The sequence below is a fragment of the Ostrea edulis genome, chromosome 3, assembly GCF_947568905.1.
Source record: "Ostrea edulis chromosome 3, xbOstEdul1.1, whole genome shotgun sequence".
NCBI lineage: Eukaryota > Metazoa > Mollusca > Bivalvia > Ostreida > Ostreidae > Ostrea > Ostrea edulis.
In genome coordinates, this window is record NC_079166.1 from 21,093,890 (window position 1) to 21,108,997 (window position 15,108).

The following is a 15,108-nucleotide window of genomic DNA, read 5'->3' on the forward strand; positions in this document are numbered from 1 at the left end:
GTTGTGAAGAAATGAAGATAACGAAAAGTAATCAACATCAGTGATCAATGTCATCAAACCTATAAAGAATACAAAATTAAGGGTAGGGATAAACACGGATCCCTGGACACACCAGAGGCGGGCTAAGGTGCCTAGGAGGAGTGAACATCCCCTGTCGGCTGGTTACTCCCGCCATGAGCCCTATATCAGATAAATGGAGTAATCCGTAGTCAAAGTCAATGTGTAATGAATGGTTTGAAACACGTCAGACAGCATTTACCCAATGATTTGAAATCATTCAAAAACGTCTACGCGAGAACAAAAAAAAATCTCTTGCTGTGGCCTTCAATTCGAGATTTAGATATATTGACAACGTATTATCTATTAACAATATGGTGTTTATATATCTCTATTGATTCGATACACAGGAGCTTGTTATGCGTATGATCAGTTTTTAAATCGAGATAGGCTACTGACAACCAAGTTGATGGTGCAGAGGTTTCAACAGTCTCGTTTAAAGTCGGCATTTCGCAAATTCTATGGTCGTTAGAACGATCTAGTTTGCCAATACAACCTATAATTGGGTCAAATGCTGTCTGACTTGTTTCATACCGATTGTTAGGCCGTTCTTGGCGCACTGATTTTGACTACGGATAACTACGTTTACCTGATCAATATTTTGGGCTTATAGCGGGTGTGACTGGTCGAAAGGGGATGTGTTCTCCCAGGCAACTGATTCCACCTCTGGTATGGCCAGGGGCCCGTGTTTGTCCAACTCTCTATTTTGTATTGCTTATAGTTGTTAGATTGATTATTGTTCGTTATTTTCACCTTTTCGTCGAATCGACAAATGAATGAAAAGAACTATTCTTAATGGATAAAACATCGTCACTATATCTAAACGTTGAGGTAAAGGCCACAGCCAGATATGGGTTTCTTTCTATGTTGAAGTCTTTGAATAAATTTCGCTCTGTAAGTGTGTCTGAGGAATAGATTCCTAATGTGTGCAAGTATACCAAGGGAAATAGAATTTTTCTATCACACCAGAATCTCCCAGCCAGTGTTTTTACCTCCGGTCATAGTGACCACATATAGATATTCAATTAATGAGTAAATCAGTGATCACCATGCTAATACTAAAATAATTTTTGATACCACGAGGGATTGATTATTTCAGAGTTGGCTCCGAAGCAGATTAGGGTGAATAGTGTAAAGTAAGTGTGTCTAATTTAGCGAACTACAACTTCATATTTCCAGTAAGCTAACCTAATTTTGTTCAGAAGTAGAAGTGAATATACTGTTTATAAAAAAATTGTTTTACAATCATACATGTAACATGAAAAAAAAGTATTTGTGAAATATATTTTAAATAAATATCATATGTATGTTTAATAATATTAGAGGTATATTTCTAAATATATTGATTTTTTGGAAATTATATTTACGTAGAAAGTGATATAATTGTAGCCCTGGTGTGACCATCACTGAGATCCACAAGAGAGGGGGCATGGATGAGGAGGCCTATCAAAAGGTGCTCATTGTCACAGTGCAGAGAAATTCTGGTGTTCTAAATCACACCAAACAACCTTTAATGTATAATGACCGGCCATAGCCTGTTCTGTGTACATTTACACTTGGAATCATGTATACCGCGGTACTTTCATGGGAATACCGTGTTTTAGTTCATATCCACATATGATGTTTATATCTCTCAACTGATTCGATACGCAAGAGCTTGTTCTGCGTATAGTCAGTTTTTAACTCGATTGAAGTCAGCAATTTGCAAATTCTATGGTCGTTATAACGATCTAGTTCGTCAATACAACCTATCATTGGGTCAAATGCTGTCTGACGTGTTTCATACCGATTGTTGGGCCGTTCTTGGCTCCGTTTACCTGATCGGACTATAGGGCTCACGGCGGGTGTGACCGGTCGACAGGGGATGCTTACTCCTCCTAGGCACCTGATCCCACTTCTGGTGTGTCCAGGGGTCCGTGCTTGCCCAACTATCTACTTTGTATTGCTTATGGGATTTGTTTTAGATTGATCACTGTTCGTTATCGCCTTTCACCAAGTAATAATTTTATCAAGATGTACACTATTTGTACGTTGTGTATGATTTGTGACGAACAATTGCACTGAACATTGGATGTGCATGTATACTTATATTTTATTATTTAAATGTGATATTTAGAACATAAAGTATACTATTCAATGAATGGAAAAGAAAATGCTCAGAATATCCTGACTCTGATGATGGTATCCGTTGTTCTAGACTGATAGTTCTGTTTTGGATTTGACACGTGATACCGATGTGTATAGGGGCCTGTGTTTGCCCAACTCTTCAATTTGTATTGTTTATGAAAGGCGAAGATAACGAACAGTGATCAATCTCACAAGTCCTATAAGCAATACAAAATAAAGAGTTGGGCAAACCAAAGGTTGGGTTAGGCGCCTAGGAGGAGTAAGCAGCCTCTGTTGTTTATAAGATTTATGAGATTTATCACTGTTCGTTATCTTTACTTGTTAATGTTATTTGTTTTGACAAATTCAATAAATCTATAAGGGAAAGAAAACCCATAAGTTTGTTCTTTTACCCGTAAAATGATTTTAAAGATATTTTTTTTTTCACGTTGATTACAATTCGGTTTTAATATCCTAACAAATGTTATGCAGGTTAGATGTAATTTTGTCTTACTACAGTTTTTAGAACACTCCAAAACAACGCATCCGCTAGGACGTCCCGGTCAGGTGGAGGAGGTGGCCAATACGATTGCTTTCCTGGCATCAGACAGTGCTTCCTTTATCACAGGAGTACAAGTACCTGTAGATGGCGGTAGACACGCCCTTTGTCCACGATAAGTCCTAGATATTGAGAAAATATGTAGATATATTGCTTAGAAAATTTGAAAAAGCACTATGGACGGTCGCTTCTACATGTTCATCGAACAAAAGATTTTAAAGATCAGACGAGTGGGGGAATTCATTGTTTTTCAACATATGATTCCTTGATGTGTTTTTGATTAAGTAGTAAAATTCGGTACAGAGCATAAATGTAACTTTAGGGTGCGGATGACGTCCCAATTTTGTGTAATACTACATGTATATCTATGCATGTCCATATTCCTGAAAGCATGCTTATGAATCTATGCTGTAACTTATTTTGAAATCCTAAACATGCAGACCAAGGGTGTACCAAATATTCATTTTATATTACATAATTCATGTGGTTCCACTGTGAAGCACATTAGTTTGAATTGTTTAAGATGATTTAGTTTTATGTTTACCTGTGATTGTACGTGGCGAAGAATAAAGTGTAATACATGTACATAAAGCGGAAACAGTTATTATCATTCTATTTTGAAGAAGAGGAATGTGGCTTTTTTCTGAAATGAAAACGGCTATACTTCACAAAGCAAATAACAAAAAATCACGTTCTTGCTAATTATCTTCTAGATGTTTGTTTAGCTTATCATTGTGCTAGATGTTCTGAGAAATAGCATATTATCACGAGTCTTGTGCTGAGATGGGGAAAAAATAGTAAAGCAGTGAAATGTGTGTGTGTGTGTGTGTGTGTGTGCGCGCGCGCGCGCGCGTGTGTGTGTGTGTTCACGGGTAATTTAGAATGTAGACAATTAACTGACGTACATAATAGGTGAAATTAGTGTGACGTCCCACCCTTATCTGCAGCGACGGCGTGAATCCAAAACTTGGAAACTAAGTACGAAGTAGATTTGGAAGATACTGTGGTGTTTTTTTGTTTTTGTTTTTATCATTATTTCGAATTCACTTGGATATATCAAATCGACATATGAATGATTATTGTTAATAGATAAAACGTCGTTGATGTATCTAAATGTCGAGTTGAAGTCCACAGTAAGTAATTTTTATCTTTTCATGCAGAAGCTTAAATGAATTAGTTCTGCCTCATAAGAATATAAATATAGGTCAGCTAACAATAGAGTACAATTGGTGCCTGTGGGAATTCCAACAGACTGTTGGTAGACCTGATCACCAAAGGCTATGAAGGTATTGTTAATGAGGAAGTACAGCATCTTTTTGATATCAACTTCAGAGTACTAATGTCTTGTGCGTAGAATCAGAGTGATGTTTAACGAAATAATTGTTTGAATGACTGATCACAAGATATGAAGTAAATATTATATCAGAAAATAAAAAATGCACATTTCTTTTCGTGTAACATTGTGTAGCTCATTCTTTTTATATAAATTTTGTTTTTAAAAAGCAGAATGACACCGAATATGAAGCATTTTTAAAACATTGTACATTTTACTTAATTTTAATATCCCCAAACAAAATGGATTTGGAGTTCTTTGTTCAGAAATTATTATTTTTCATTTCACTGTTTTTGGTAACTTGTGAATTTATACGAATATGACAATAACAATAGTTTAATTAGAAGAGCATTGGAATATGTAGTAGAACGTAAAACGCTCTTATATGATAGGGAACGAAAAACGACTTAACGTGACGTAGGTCCTCCATTATATTAAAATAGTAGAGAAATCTGGGATATAGGATTATTGAATTTTTCGTTGTCTTTAATTAATAGTTATAACCGACTGTGAAATAAACGATCCAGACAGTTTGTTGCTGCAGGAATTAAAAAAAATTGTCATTAAAACATTTATCCTGATAGTACAAATACATTCAAAGTATGGATATTATTTTCATTCACGAGGTTCAACTATTGTCACGAGTGACCAAACCAATTCAAGGTAATATGTAATGAAACCCCCACACCTGAATACTAATGGGAAATTTAAATGTTGACTGTGAAATTGCTATCTCATATAGCGTCCTATATTTCGTCAATTTAAGTGATCAATCTATTTATACTTTTAACAACCTTGACTATATTTGATCCAAGGAGCAAGATAAAATGAATTATCATAATGCATGATGTACATTGACCATGAATAAAAGTACACGAACACAGACATATATATAGGTGACTATGACTATAAGAACACACAATCATTAAATCCCCATTCTCTCTAGAGACATAGACTCAAAACACGAATTATCCGGAGAAATGAATCTTTGCGGTAACGATTTTAGGTTTATGGTGCGTTTTAAATAATGGCATCAATAGCGAGATTAGACGGAAAATTCGCGTTAATTACAGGTTTGTCAGTGTTAAGATACATTCAGAACATACCAGATAGTTGATATGCAAAGCTGTTTCATCTTGAACAATGCTGTTAGAAAGACTATACATTGTATAGTATTTATTCTATGTATTGTTTGTAAATTGTTAAAGGTTACACTAAGTTTCTACTTTCACTTTGAGTAAAATTCTTAGGTCTGCCTCAGGCGCGGATCCAGAAATTTTTCCGGGGGGTGGGGGGGGGGGGTCGAATCTTTTATGATAACAGTCAACTCATTTTTCTTATAGATCGTTATATTGTATATTGTAATTTTTTTTATCTTTGCAAATTCTAGGGGGGGGGGGGGGGGGGCTAACAGTCTCCAAAATACAACAAAGCTAGAATTAAAATTAAAATGAATCACCGCAGGGGCGGATCCAGGAATTGCAGTTAAGGATCGCAACTTTATGAGTGGCCTTAGTGGGGCTCCACCCCTCGAAGCTCCTAGATTTTTAAGATGTTATAGGGCTTTAGATATGTCTCCCATGTAGTCATTTATACTATTTTCTGTCATTTTTAATAAGGTGAAATTGATAAAATGACACAGGTTTTAAGAGATTATGGAAAAAATGTAAGTTCTCGCAATAAAAGTAATTCAATAAATCAAATGATTTTGTCATTTATTTCTCCGAGAGTGGAAGGAATCATTGCTTCTTTTATCATTTACATTTTTCTAAACAAGAGACTACGATCAACCTTAGATTTGAAAATTTTACGCCACTGCACCATATAAGCATTTTCAAGACCCTGCATATAAAATAATTTCCGATATCTACCAGCCGGAAGACTTTGACTTTGAAAAAGCCCTTTGTACTGATAAAACAACCACCCGAGAGTACATTCTATCTCTAGACTCGTTAAATGATGTTACAGGGTTTCAGCAATCTCGTTTATAAAGTCGGCATTTCGCAAATTCTATCGCCAAAATAACGATCTACTTTGCAAATACAACCTGTCGTTGGGTCAAATACTGTTTGACGTGTTTCATACGAATTCCTAGACCGTTCTGTACCCACTGAATTACTCCGTTCATCTGGTTGGGTTGTGGGGCTCATGGAGGGTGTGGCCGGTCGACATTGGATGCTTACTTCTTCTAGGCATCTGATCCCACCTCTGGTATATCCTGGGGTCAGTGTTTGCCCAGCTCTTAATTATGTATTCCTTATAGAAGTCATGAGATTGATCACTGTTCGTTATTATCACCATTCATGATTAAGATACTATGTAAAAAGAAAACGATTTTGAATATTAGATTTTCTACTGGTAGATGTGGTTATTGACTTAATCAACAAGGGATATTTATTTCTCCTGTGCATTTGATCCCTCCTCTGGTGTGTCGTGGGGTTTGTGTGAACTTTCAATTTTGTATTCCTTATAATCACTGACTGTGTCGTGTGATCAGCAGTACGGGTCCCCCAATAGAGGTTGCCAGAAGTTTCAGTCTTTCATATGTTTAACCTTCAGGGGGTTTATATTTGGATATTCACAAAATGAACCTTCGAGAAAAAACCTTACAGCCATAGGAAATCATTTCTCAGAGTTGGTTCTGGATTCAACTCTTACTTTGGATCTTTACCACATTGCTTGTATTTCTTCTCATTTCGTATTGGAAATAATAACTTTCTTCTGGAGAGAAATCTTTTTCGAAGCTTACAGGTGTCAGATAATGTATGCAAAACAAACTGTATTCTCATGAATTATGTATACGCAACTGGCATTTTCGTTTATGTTTAGCTGATTTTTCTTCTACATACATCCGTGTTTGCCCAACTTTCTTTTTGGTATTGTTTATAGGTGTTACATATATGAGATTGATCATTGTTCGTCATTTTCACCTTTCATTCAATTGTTTTCGTAGATTTTTTTTTTATTTTTCAACACTTTGGCAAACTTTTATTTTTGACAATCTTGATTTATGAGCCATACCAGCTTGAGTTTCATTCTCTGCATTGATTCCACATAATTTTATTATGCCATTAAGGGAAGAAAGAATGCGGAAAACCAGATGTAGATTTAAGGATACATTCGCCAATTCATCATGTACTTATGCTCTGTTGTCAAAATGAAGATCATACGAATACCGTGACAAACAGACAGTGATATAGAATAATCGCATTTCGATGACTATATCCCAGAGCTAGATCTAGACTATTTAATTCTGTGAACAATCATATACAACATTGAACGTTGAATCACTTCAGCTAATTTTTTCTTAATGAACAAACACATAAACACTTTAATTTTTCTTTTTGGCTTGAACATGAGATTGCAGGTTTATTATAGGATTAAACATTATTTTTGAAGAATTTATCGATGTGTAAACTTTTATGTTGATTTTGTGAGTAAAATGTCAGGCGTTTGCACATCGATAAAGTCTTCAAAACGAATGTTTATTACAATTTGTTCCTTGTATCAAAACTTTGAATAGTTTCCACGCTAAGTATCCGTACATTACGGTATTCGGGCACGTATGGATACATGGGCGTTTATTGATGTGTAAATTCTTGTTCATCTTTATTTTTGTTCAATCAAAACAATTGTAATGAATAGCATTGGAATTATTCTTAATCAAAGTAATTGTTGTGACTTACAGGGGCCAGTTCCGGTATTGGAGCAGGGGCAGCCATTTTGTTTAGTAAACTTGGTGCAGAGGTAGCGATCACAGGCAGAAATGTTGACAATTTGGCCAAAACAGCTGCCGAGTGTGAAAAGGGAAATGGGAAAAAAGTGAGACCCTACAATGAAATTATTACTTGAAGTTTTGACTTAGAAAATGTTGGCATATATGTACCTTTGTTTGTTCTTTTAGCCGTTTACTTTTAGCGGTGATTTGACCAATGAAGATTTTGTTAAGCGACTTGTGAAAGAAACGGTAAATCGTTATGGGAAGCTGGACATACTGGTATGTGAACTGGTATAAATTGCAGATAATTTCTTTTCCATTTAATAGATATCTTGAAGTTTTCATTCAGTTGATATTTTGGACCAGTAGGTCAATAATGCAGGGATAGTGAAAACTGGAACTATTGAAATGACGTCACTGGAGCAGTATGATGACACTATGAACATTAATGTCAGGTAATGTAAATAATATTATTATACTTTCATGTAAAATACTCAAACCTGATTGGTCGAGAAGCATTTGAAAAAACATATTGTTACCCTTTGAGAACAGAAAACACGCGACTCAGGGTGATAGTATCTAGCAACGGGTAACAGTACTTGACAACGGGTGATATTATAAAAAATTATCACATGCGTCAAATTTATGCGCGTACGGTTCGTCGTAGATTGCTAGACGACGTCGTTTGAGCGTTTGTAATAAACGCGAGTACCCGCATCGAAATACGAAATATCGCACGACAGTGATTGATCAAATGTCAACAGACGTAAGTTTTTCTGCTTCCCAGTTTACATAACATTCTGTATAATAAAACAAATATTGCATGTATTTGAGGGTAACATTGAAATTTTCACCCCTCGAGAAACCATTGTCAACCGAGGCTACGCCTCGGTTGACAATGGTTTTCTCGGGGTGAAAATTTTCAATGTTACCCTCAAATACATGCAATATTTATATAATACATGTACAGTGCTAAACAGTGTTGTACCCAACAATGCTGTAAAGCAGCTTTTATTCGCGATGACTTTATTTCGCGAATTACCAGTGCTGAACTGGTTTGCAGTGATAAATTGTCGCGACCGAGATGATCTTGAACAATACTGGAGATATTAAAAAAGATTGTTTTCAGGCACAAATTATTCGCGAAAAGTTTACACTACATATAGCAGATTTAAAAACAAATTATACAGTTTTAAGACAAAATAGGTGCTGGAAAGCTGATAGTGCTTTGTAAATATCTGCAATCACCTGCTTTATTTGCAGAAATAGTCTGGATCATCCTGACGTTTGTTGATACTCTCCACATGTTTTGATTAATATTTAAACTCAAATTGAGACTACCTCCGCGGTGGCCGAGAGGTTAGAGCGTTCGCCCCGCATACGGAAGGCCGGGTTTCGAATCCCGCCCGCGACAGACCTAAGTCGAAAAAAAAAAACCCCAGGTAGTGACAGTTCCATCGCCAAACGCTCGGCACCAGGTGTGAATGTCACGGGTCCTCGGAGATGACCTTAAAAACGGATGACCCGTGTCACAGTAGGTGTAGCACGCTAAAGAACCCTCACTGCTCAATGGCCATAAGCGCCGAGCATAGGCCTAATAGGCCTAAATTTGAAGCCCTTCACCGGTCTTGGTGGCGTCTCCATATGAGTGAAAAATTCTCGAGCGAGACGTTAAGCAAGATACAATCAATCAAATTGAGACTATTTGAAATTCTGATAAATTCGATGATTGGTTTGTTCAAAAAGGTAATATCTGAGCTCATAGAAGCTATTTGAAAGCGAACTCTAGACATTTTAAGCATGTTCCACTGATAAAAGCCAACATTCGATGTTGAGAACATCTCTCCTTTAGAATAAATATTTCAGACTTTCCAATAAAAAAAAGTAACTGATTCGATATGCAAGAGCTTGTCCTGCTTATGATAATTTTTACTCGAGACAGGCTACTGACAAACAAATTGATGTTACAGGGATTTCAACAATCTTGTTTTACAAACTCTATGTCCGTTATAACGAACTAAATTACCTATGAAACCTGTCATTGGGTCAAATAATGTCTGACGTGTTAGGCCGTTGTTTACACACTGATTTGCACTGCAGATTACTCTGTTTACCTGATCAAATTATAGGGCTCACGGCAGATGTGACCAGTTGACGGAGTATAAAACACGTCAGAGAGCATTTGACACCTGACCCCACCTCTGGTGTGGCCAGAGGTCCGTGTTTGCCCAACTCTCTATTTTGTATTACTTATGGGAGTTATGAAATTGATCACTGTTCGTTATCTTCACCTTTGACCCAATGACAGATCGTTATAAAGACCATACAATTTGCAAAATACTGACTTGAAAGCGTTGAGGGTTTAACCCTAACCGTGTTTTAAAAGGACTGATTCACGATTTCCCCCCAACGTTTGTTTTTCACTTTAAATGATCAAAATCTACCGTCTAATATGTTTAGAAGGTTTCACAATAAAATTAAGGTAATTCATCATGACAGAAGCTCATTATAGAGAGTTTATTATTTGTTTTGAAAACAAAGATTGAGGTATGTTATTGTTTTCGAAGTTTTAAAATAAATGGATTTTGATTCAAGTTTATTATATATATTTCATTTCAAGTATACTTTAGGTAAAATGTGTCATTTAAAAGTTAAGTGTACAAAATGAAGATGCTTTAAATTACAAAATTACGTTTCTTTGGTTTGTTTCTTTACATAAAAAGACTCGAGTCTTTGTTTACTTAACACAGAAACAAAGCTAAAATATTCCTCTTATCCTTGCATTCAGACGGTCCAAATTTTGGTTGTCAACTTTAAATTAGTTATGTTTTTAATTTTTAACATCAAAAATGAAAAATATTTCTTTCGAAAAACGTGAACCAGTCCCGTTAAGTATATATGGGTACACACATCAGATTGATCCAGACTATAATGGGTATCAAGAAACAATTTTATCTTCCTTTGACGAAATTTTGCAGCAACATTTTGTACTCAGTAAAGATGCAGAGATTACAATTTCTTACATAAGGATCACTAGTTACTCTGATCAGAAACAATTGTGATTTCAGAGCTATTTATCATCTGACAATGCTTGCAGTTCCTCATCTGATCCAAACAAAGGGAAATATTGTCAACGTATCAAGTGTAAACGGAGTCCGATCAGTGAGTATTAAGAGTATGAATGTTATTTTTTTTAAAATAAAAGACTTAAAATGTACCTAAACCTTGATGCTAAATTATCTTTATTACATATAACTCATGTATTCCCGGTATACATGTTTTTTTTGTGTGGGTGACGTATGTCATACTAGGACATTCTGTGAGATGTGTTTGTGACTTTGTGTCAGTACGACTGGTATAGTCATCATGTCGCCATGGCTGATGTTATATGACACTGTATGATATTGAATACTGTATACTTTTGTAGTTTGATGGAGTTTTACCATACTGTATGTCTAAGAGTGCCATCGATCAGTTTACCAGATGTACTGCGATAGGTATGTCTTATTGTTGTACTGTAAATTCTCATGTATTTGGCACAAGATGAATATATTTAGGTGACTTCGTGTGTTTCAGGAATTTGTAGGTAAATAGATGCATATAGAATATTTATACATGTATCAATGGGGACTGTATTTACTATCCACTGGAACAGCTAACGTGTTAAACCTGTCTCAATAAAGAATTCTATTATGATTTTACAGCCAGGTGTATCAGCTTCTATGAGAATGGTAACACTGAATGAAGATGAGCAATAAATGTTATCATTATATTTCATTTGTGTAACACTGAATATGTATGAGCAGTAAAATTAATATTATCATTATATGTCGTTTGTGTAACACTGAATATGGATGAACAGTAAATGTTCCAATGGTACCATATAGCAAGGATGCTTACTAGGCACCTGATACCGCCTCTGAAAAGTACAGGTGTTTGCTCAACTCTTAAACTCTTAAATAGGATTTTTTTTATCGTCACTTTTTCTCTCTAGGATCTTAGTTTGACATTAAAACTGAGATTATTACCTAATGAAGATATAGGGCTCACGGCGGGTGTGACCAGTCGACTGGGGATGCTTACTCCTCCTAGGCACCTGATCCCACCTCTGGTATATCCAGTGGTCCGTGTTTGCCCAACTATATAATATTTTGTATTGTTTGTGGGGGTTGTGAGATTGATCACTGTTCGTTATCTTCACCTTTCATTGATGAGATCTCTCATATTTGGTATCGCTTATGATTAATATAAGGCTATCATATTTTCGGTGATCCAAAATTTTGGCCAATATTTTACGATTTAGTAAATGAATTAAAAATCAAAGATTTGTGTTCATCATTTTAGTTAATCAGGTTTCCAAGAAATTACAGCCTATAATTTAGAGGAGCAAGGAATTTGTAAATGTGGATGAGCAGTTAATGTTATCATTATATGTCATTTGTGTAACACTGAATGTGGATGAGCAGTATAAATGTTATCTTTGTATGTCATTTGTGTAACACTGAATGTGGATGAGCAGTAAATGTCCCCATTATATGTCATTTGTGTAACACTGAATGTGGATGAGCAGTATAAATGTTATCTTTGTATGTCCTTTGTGTAACACTGAATGTGGATGAGCAGTAAATCTTATCTTTGTATGTTATGTGACTAATTTATTAGAGGTTTATTGTAACAGAAGAGTAATTGTAAAGTTATGATACCATCAAGCATTAAGAATTCCTTTCTGATGTTTCAGAGTTGGCCCCAAAGCAGGTCAGGGTAAATAGTGTAAAGTGAGTGAATCTATTTTTAGCATGTTACAGTATAATGCTTCAAATCAGCTAACATTTTTGTTAGGTATCCTTAATAAAGAATTGCTATGTAATTATGGAATGTTAGAGGGTATCTAAAACATATTACCTTTTAAATACATTCATCTTTTTGAAATGATATTTTCGTAGAAAGTGATATACTTGTAGCCCTGGTGTGACCATCACTGAGATCCACAAGAGAGGGGGCATGGATGAGGAGGCCTATCAAAAGGTACTCACACTTGTTTACACTTTATATTCACACAGAAGAGTGATTCAATGGTGTAAACCTATGATTTATAGTGGGCAGACTCTTCAGTGGCTATTGATAGCGCAATCTGTGTGTGTCTACACTTACAATGTATACTGTGGTGCCTTCATGGGAATGCCGTATGTTTTAGTTTATTATGAAAGGCGAAGATAACGAACAGTGATCAATCTCATAACTCCTATAAGCAATGCAAAAGAGAGAGTTGGGCAAACACGGATCCCTGGAGGTGGGGGTCAGGTGCCCAGGAGGAGTAAGCATCCCCTGTCGACCGGTCCCACCCGCCGTGAGACCTATATCTTGATCAGGTAAACGGCAACTCTATGAATGCACGGTGTCTATATTAAGAATATTTAAGTAAATAAATAATGTTTGTCTTTTCTCTAGCTGTATGTGTCTAGATTCAGAAGTGTATCACGAATATCATGTGTATACATTCATGTAAAGGAATAAGAATATTTCTAAGTAGTTAGAACGTCCTAACTGAAGATGTTCCTAGGATATCTTAGAGAAACATCTGAAGATGTGTCCTACATGCAAGTTTGATCTTTCGATGTTCGTACCTGTTTTCCTAAGTTATATCTTACGACGTATCTTAAGGAAGTTTTGTAAACATACCATAAATATAGAAATGATCTTAACGATAAATCTTATCAAATTGTAAGATTATACCATAAATGTAAATTCAGATTTAATATTTCGGTAATGTAGAAGTGAATTGCAGCTTATATGTAACTTTGTTTAACTACAGTTTCTAGAGCGCTCCAAAACAACGCATGCGCTAGGACGATCCGGTCAGGTGGAGGAGGTGGCCAATACGATTGCTTTCCTGGCTTCAGACAGCGCCTCCTTTATCACGGGGGTGCAAATGCTAGTAGATGGCGGTAAACATATTCTTTGTAAAAGATATGAAAATCCGTAAAGATCTTTCAACAGATCGCTTAGAACTGTTTAAAACACATATACAGTCTATTGTATACAATACCTGTAATCCTGACTGTGTGGTTTCGTTACTGAGATCAGAAAAATGGTGGGGAGAATACTTAGGTTTTCAAGAAATGATTTTTTGATATTATGTTTGAATCAGAAGTGAAAATATGAACAGATGAGTGACAGGTAAATGTACATTTTCATATAGATAAGATAAGATAAGATAAGATAAGTTTATTCCAATTTTGGGCCCAGAGGGCATAACAGTAAGACATTTTATAAAGAAGGAAATTCAAAAAAGAAAGAAAGTTTATACAACATTAACTACAGGTTACAGAGACTGCAAACTGCGTGTGGATGCAGCATGTTGGGGAAACAAGTACATACATATATGAATTGCTAACCATGTATATATACAAGTAGATGGACAGTATCAGTATTATACCAATATATGAATAATAAACTATAATGATTTTTGCAGTTTTAAAGCATCACTTCTTTTTCTGAAAGTTTGCACTAAATATTCACTCAATTTGATATATGCATACCTGGTACTGTAACGTTGTGATGCTGATGACTGAGTGTTTCTCTGTGTAAGTATTCCCATAGCATGATTGTTAATCTTAACGTTGTGATGCTGATGACTGAGTGTTTCTCTGTGTAAATATTCCCATAACATGATTGTTAATCTTTGCAGTAAATTAGTTCTATATCCTACCTCAGAATTTGCTTGTGAATCAACGAGTCAGTTTGTACTTACACATCATATAACCCATGAACTATATTTCTTAGACTCGTTTTTATGTGATGTTGTTTTTATATTTACATGTAATAGAATTTCACAGAGAATAAAGCCTATAAACGGAAAGCCTGATTTTTTTTAAAATTATTTAAGAAGCACCGTATGATTGACTTTTCTATGATTGAAACAATTCATGATGCTATATTTTCACCAATAATAATCGTCTTCCTTATCATCACTTTAAAAATACACTACAGCTCATTTTCCACATTTTAATGAAGTGAATTTTAAAACGCGTATTGATAAAAATCATATCGATACCAACAACTTTGAACAATTTGGATGCATCAATTTGCTCTCAACAGCGTTTTGAAGATTAAATCCGGAACATTCAAAGGTATCATCATCCTGCCTCGAACTTTTGGATGCTTATTTACATCACGTAATGACAGCAAAGGTGTTGTAAAGACAATTATTTAAATACTGTTTAGGGGGCCCACACTCGCCTTTCAAGTATCAATTTACTCCCTGCTTCTTATAATTAAGTAACCATAAATCACTAGTTCAACTGAAACCCTTCCATGTTCCTATTGACAAATGTT

At 35.5% G+C, this 15,108-nt stretch overlaps 1 protein-coding gene across 3 annotated transcripts in view; it reads left to right on the plus strand.

Annotated features, from left to right (window-relative positions):
• Nucleotides 1-14,632, plus strand: part of LOC125675227 (3-oxoacyl-[acyl-carrier-protein] reductase FabG-like) — a 19,905-nt gene extending 5,273 nt beyond the window's left edge. Inside the window, exons 1-9 of one of the 3 annotated variants that reach the window (XM_056157744.1) lie at nucleotides 3,717-5,128; nucleotides 7,744-7,877; nucleotides 7,960-8,052; nucleotides 8,143-8,228; nucleotides 10,842-10,935; nucleotides 11,201-11,270; nucleotides 12,512-12,548; nucleotides 12,735-12,798; nucleotides 13,586-14,632. In XM_056157744.1, the coding sequence (XP_056013719.1) occupies nucleotides 5,083-5,128; nucleotides 7,744-7,877; nucleotides 7,960-8,052; nucleotides 8,143-8,228; nucleotides 10,842-10,935; nucleotides 11,201-11,270; nucleotides 12,512-12,548; nucleotides 12,735-12,798; nucleotides 13,586-13,756 (795 nt within the window). In that variant the 5' untranslated portion in view covers nucleotides 3,717-5,082 and the 3' untranslated portion in view covers nucleotides 13,757-14,632. The other 2 variants (XM_056157745.1, XR_008800889.1) reach the window with 2 other exon arrangements.
• Nucleotides 14,633-15,108: the final 476 nt, after the last annotated feature.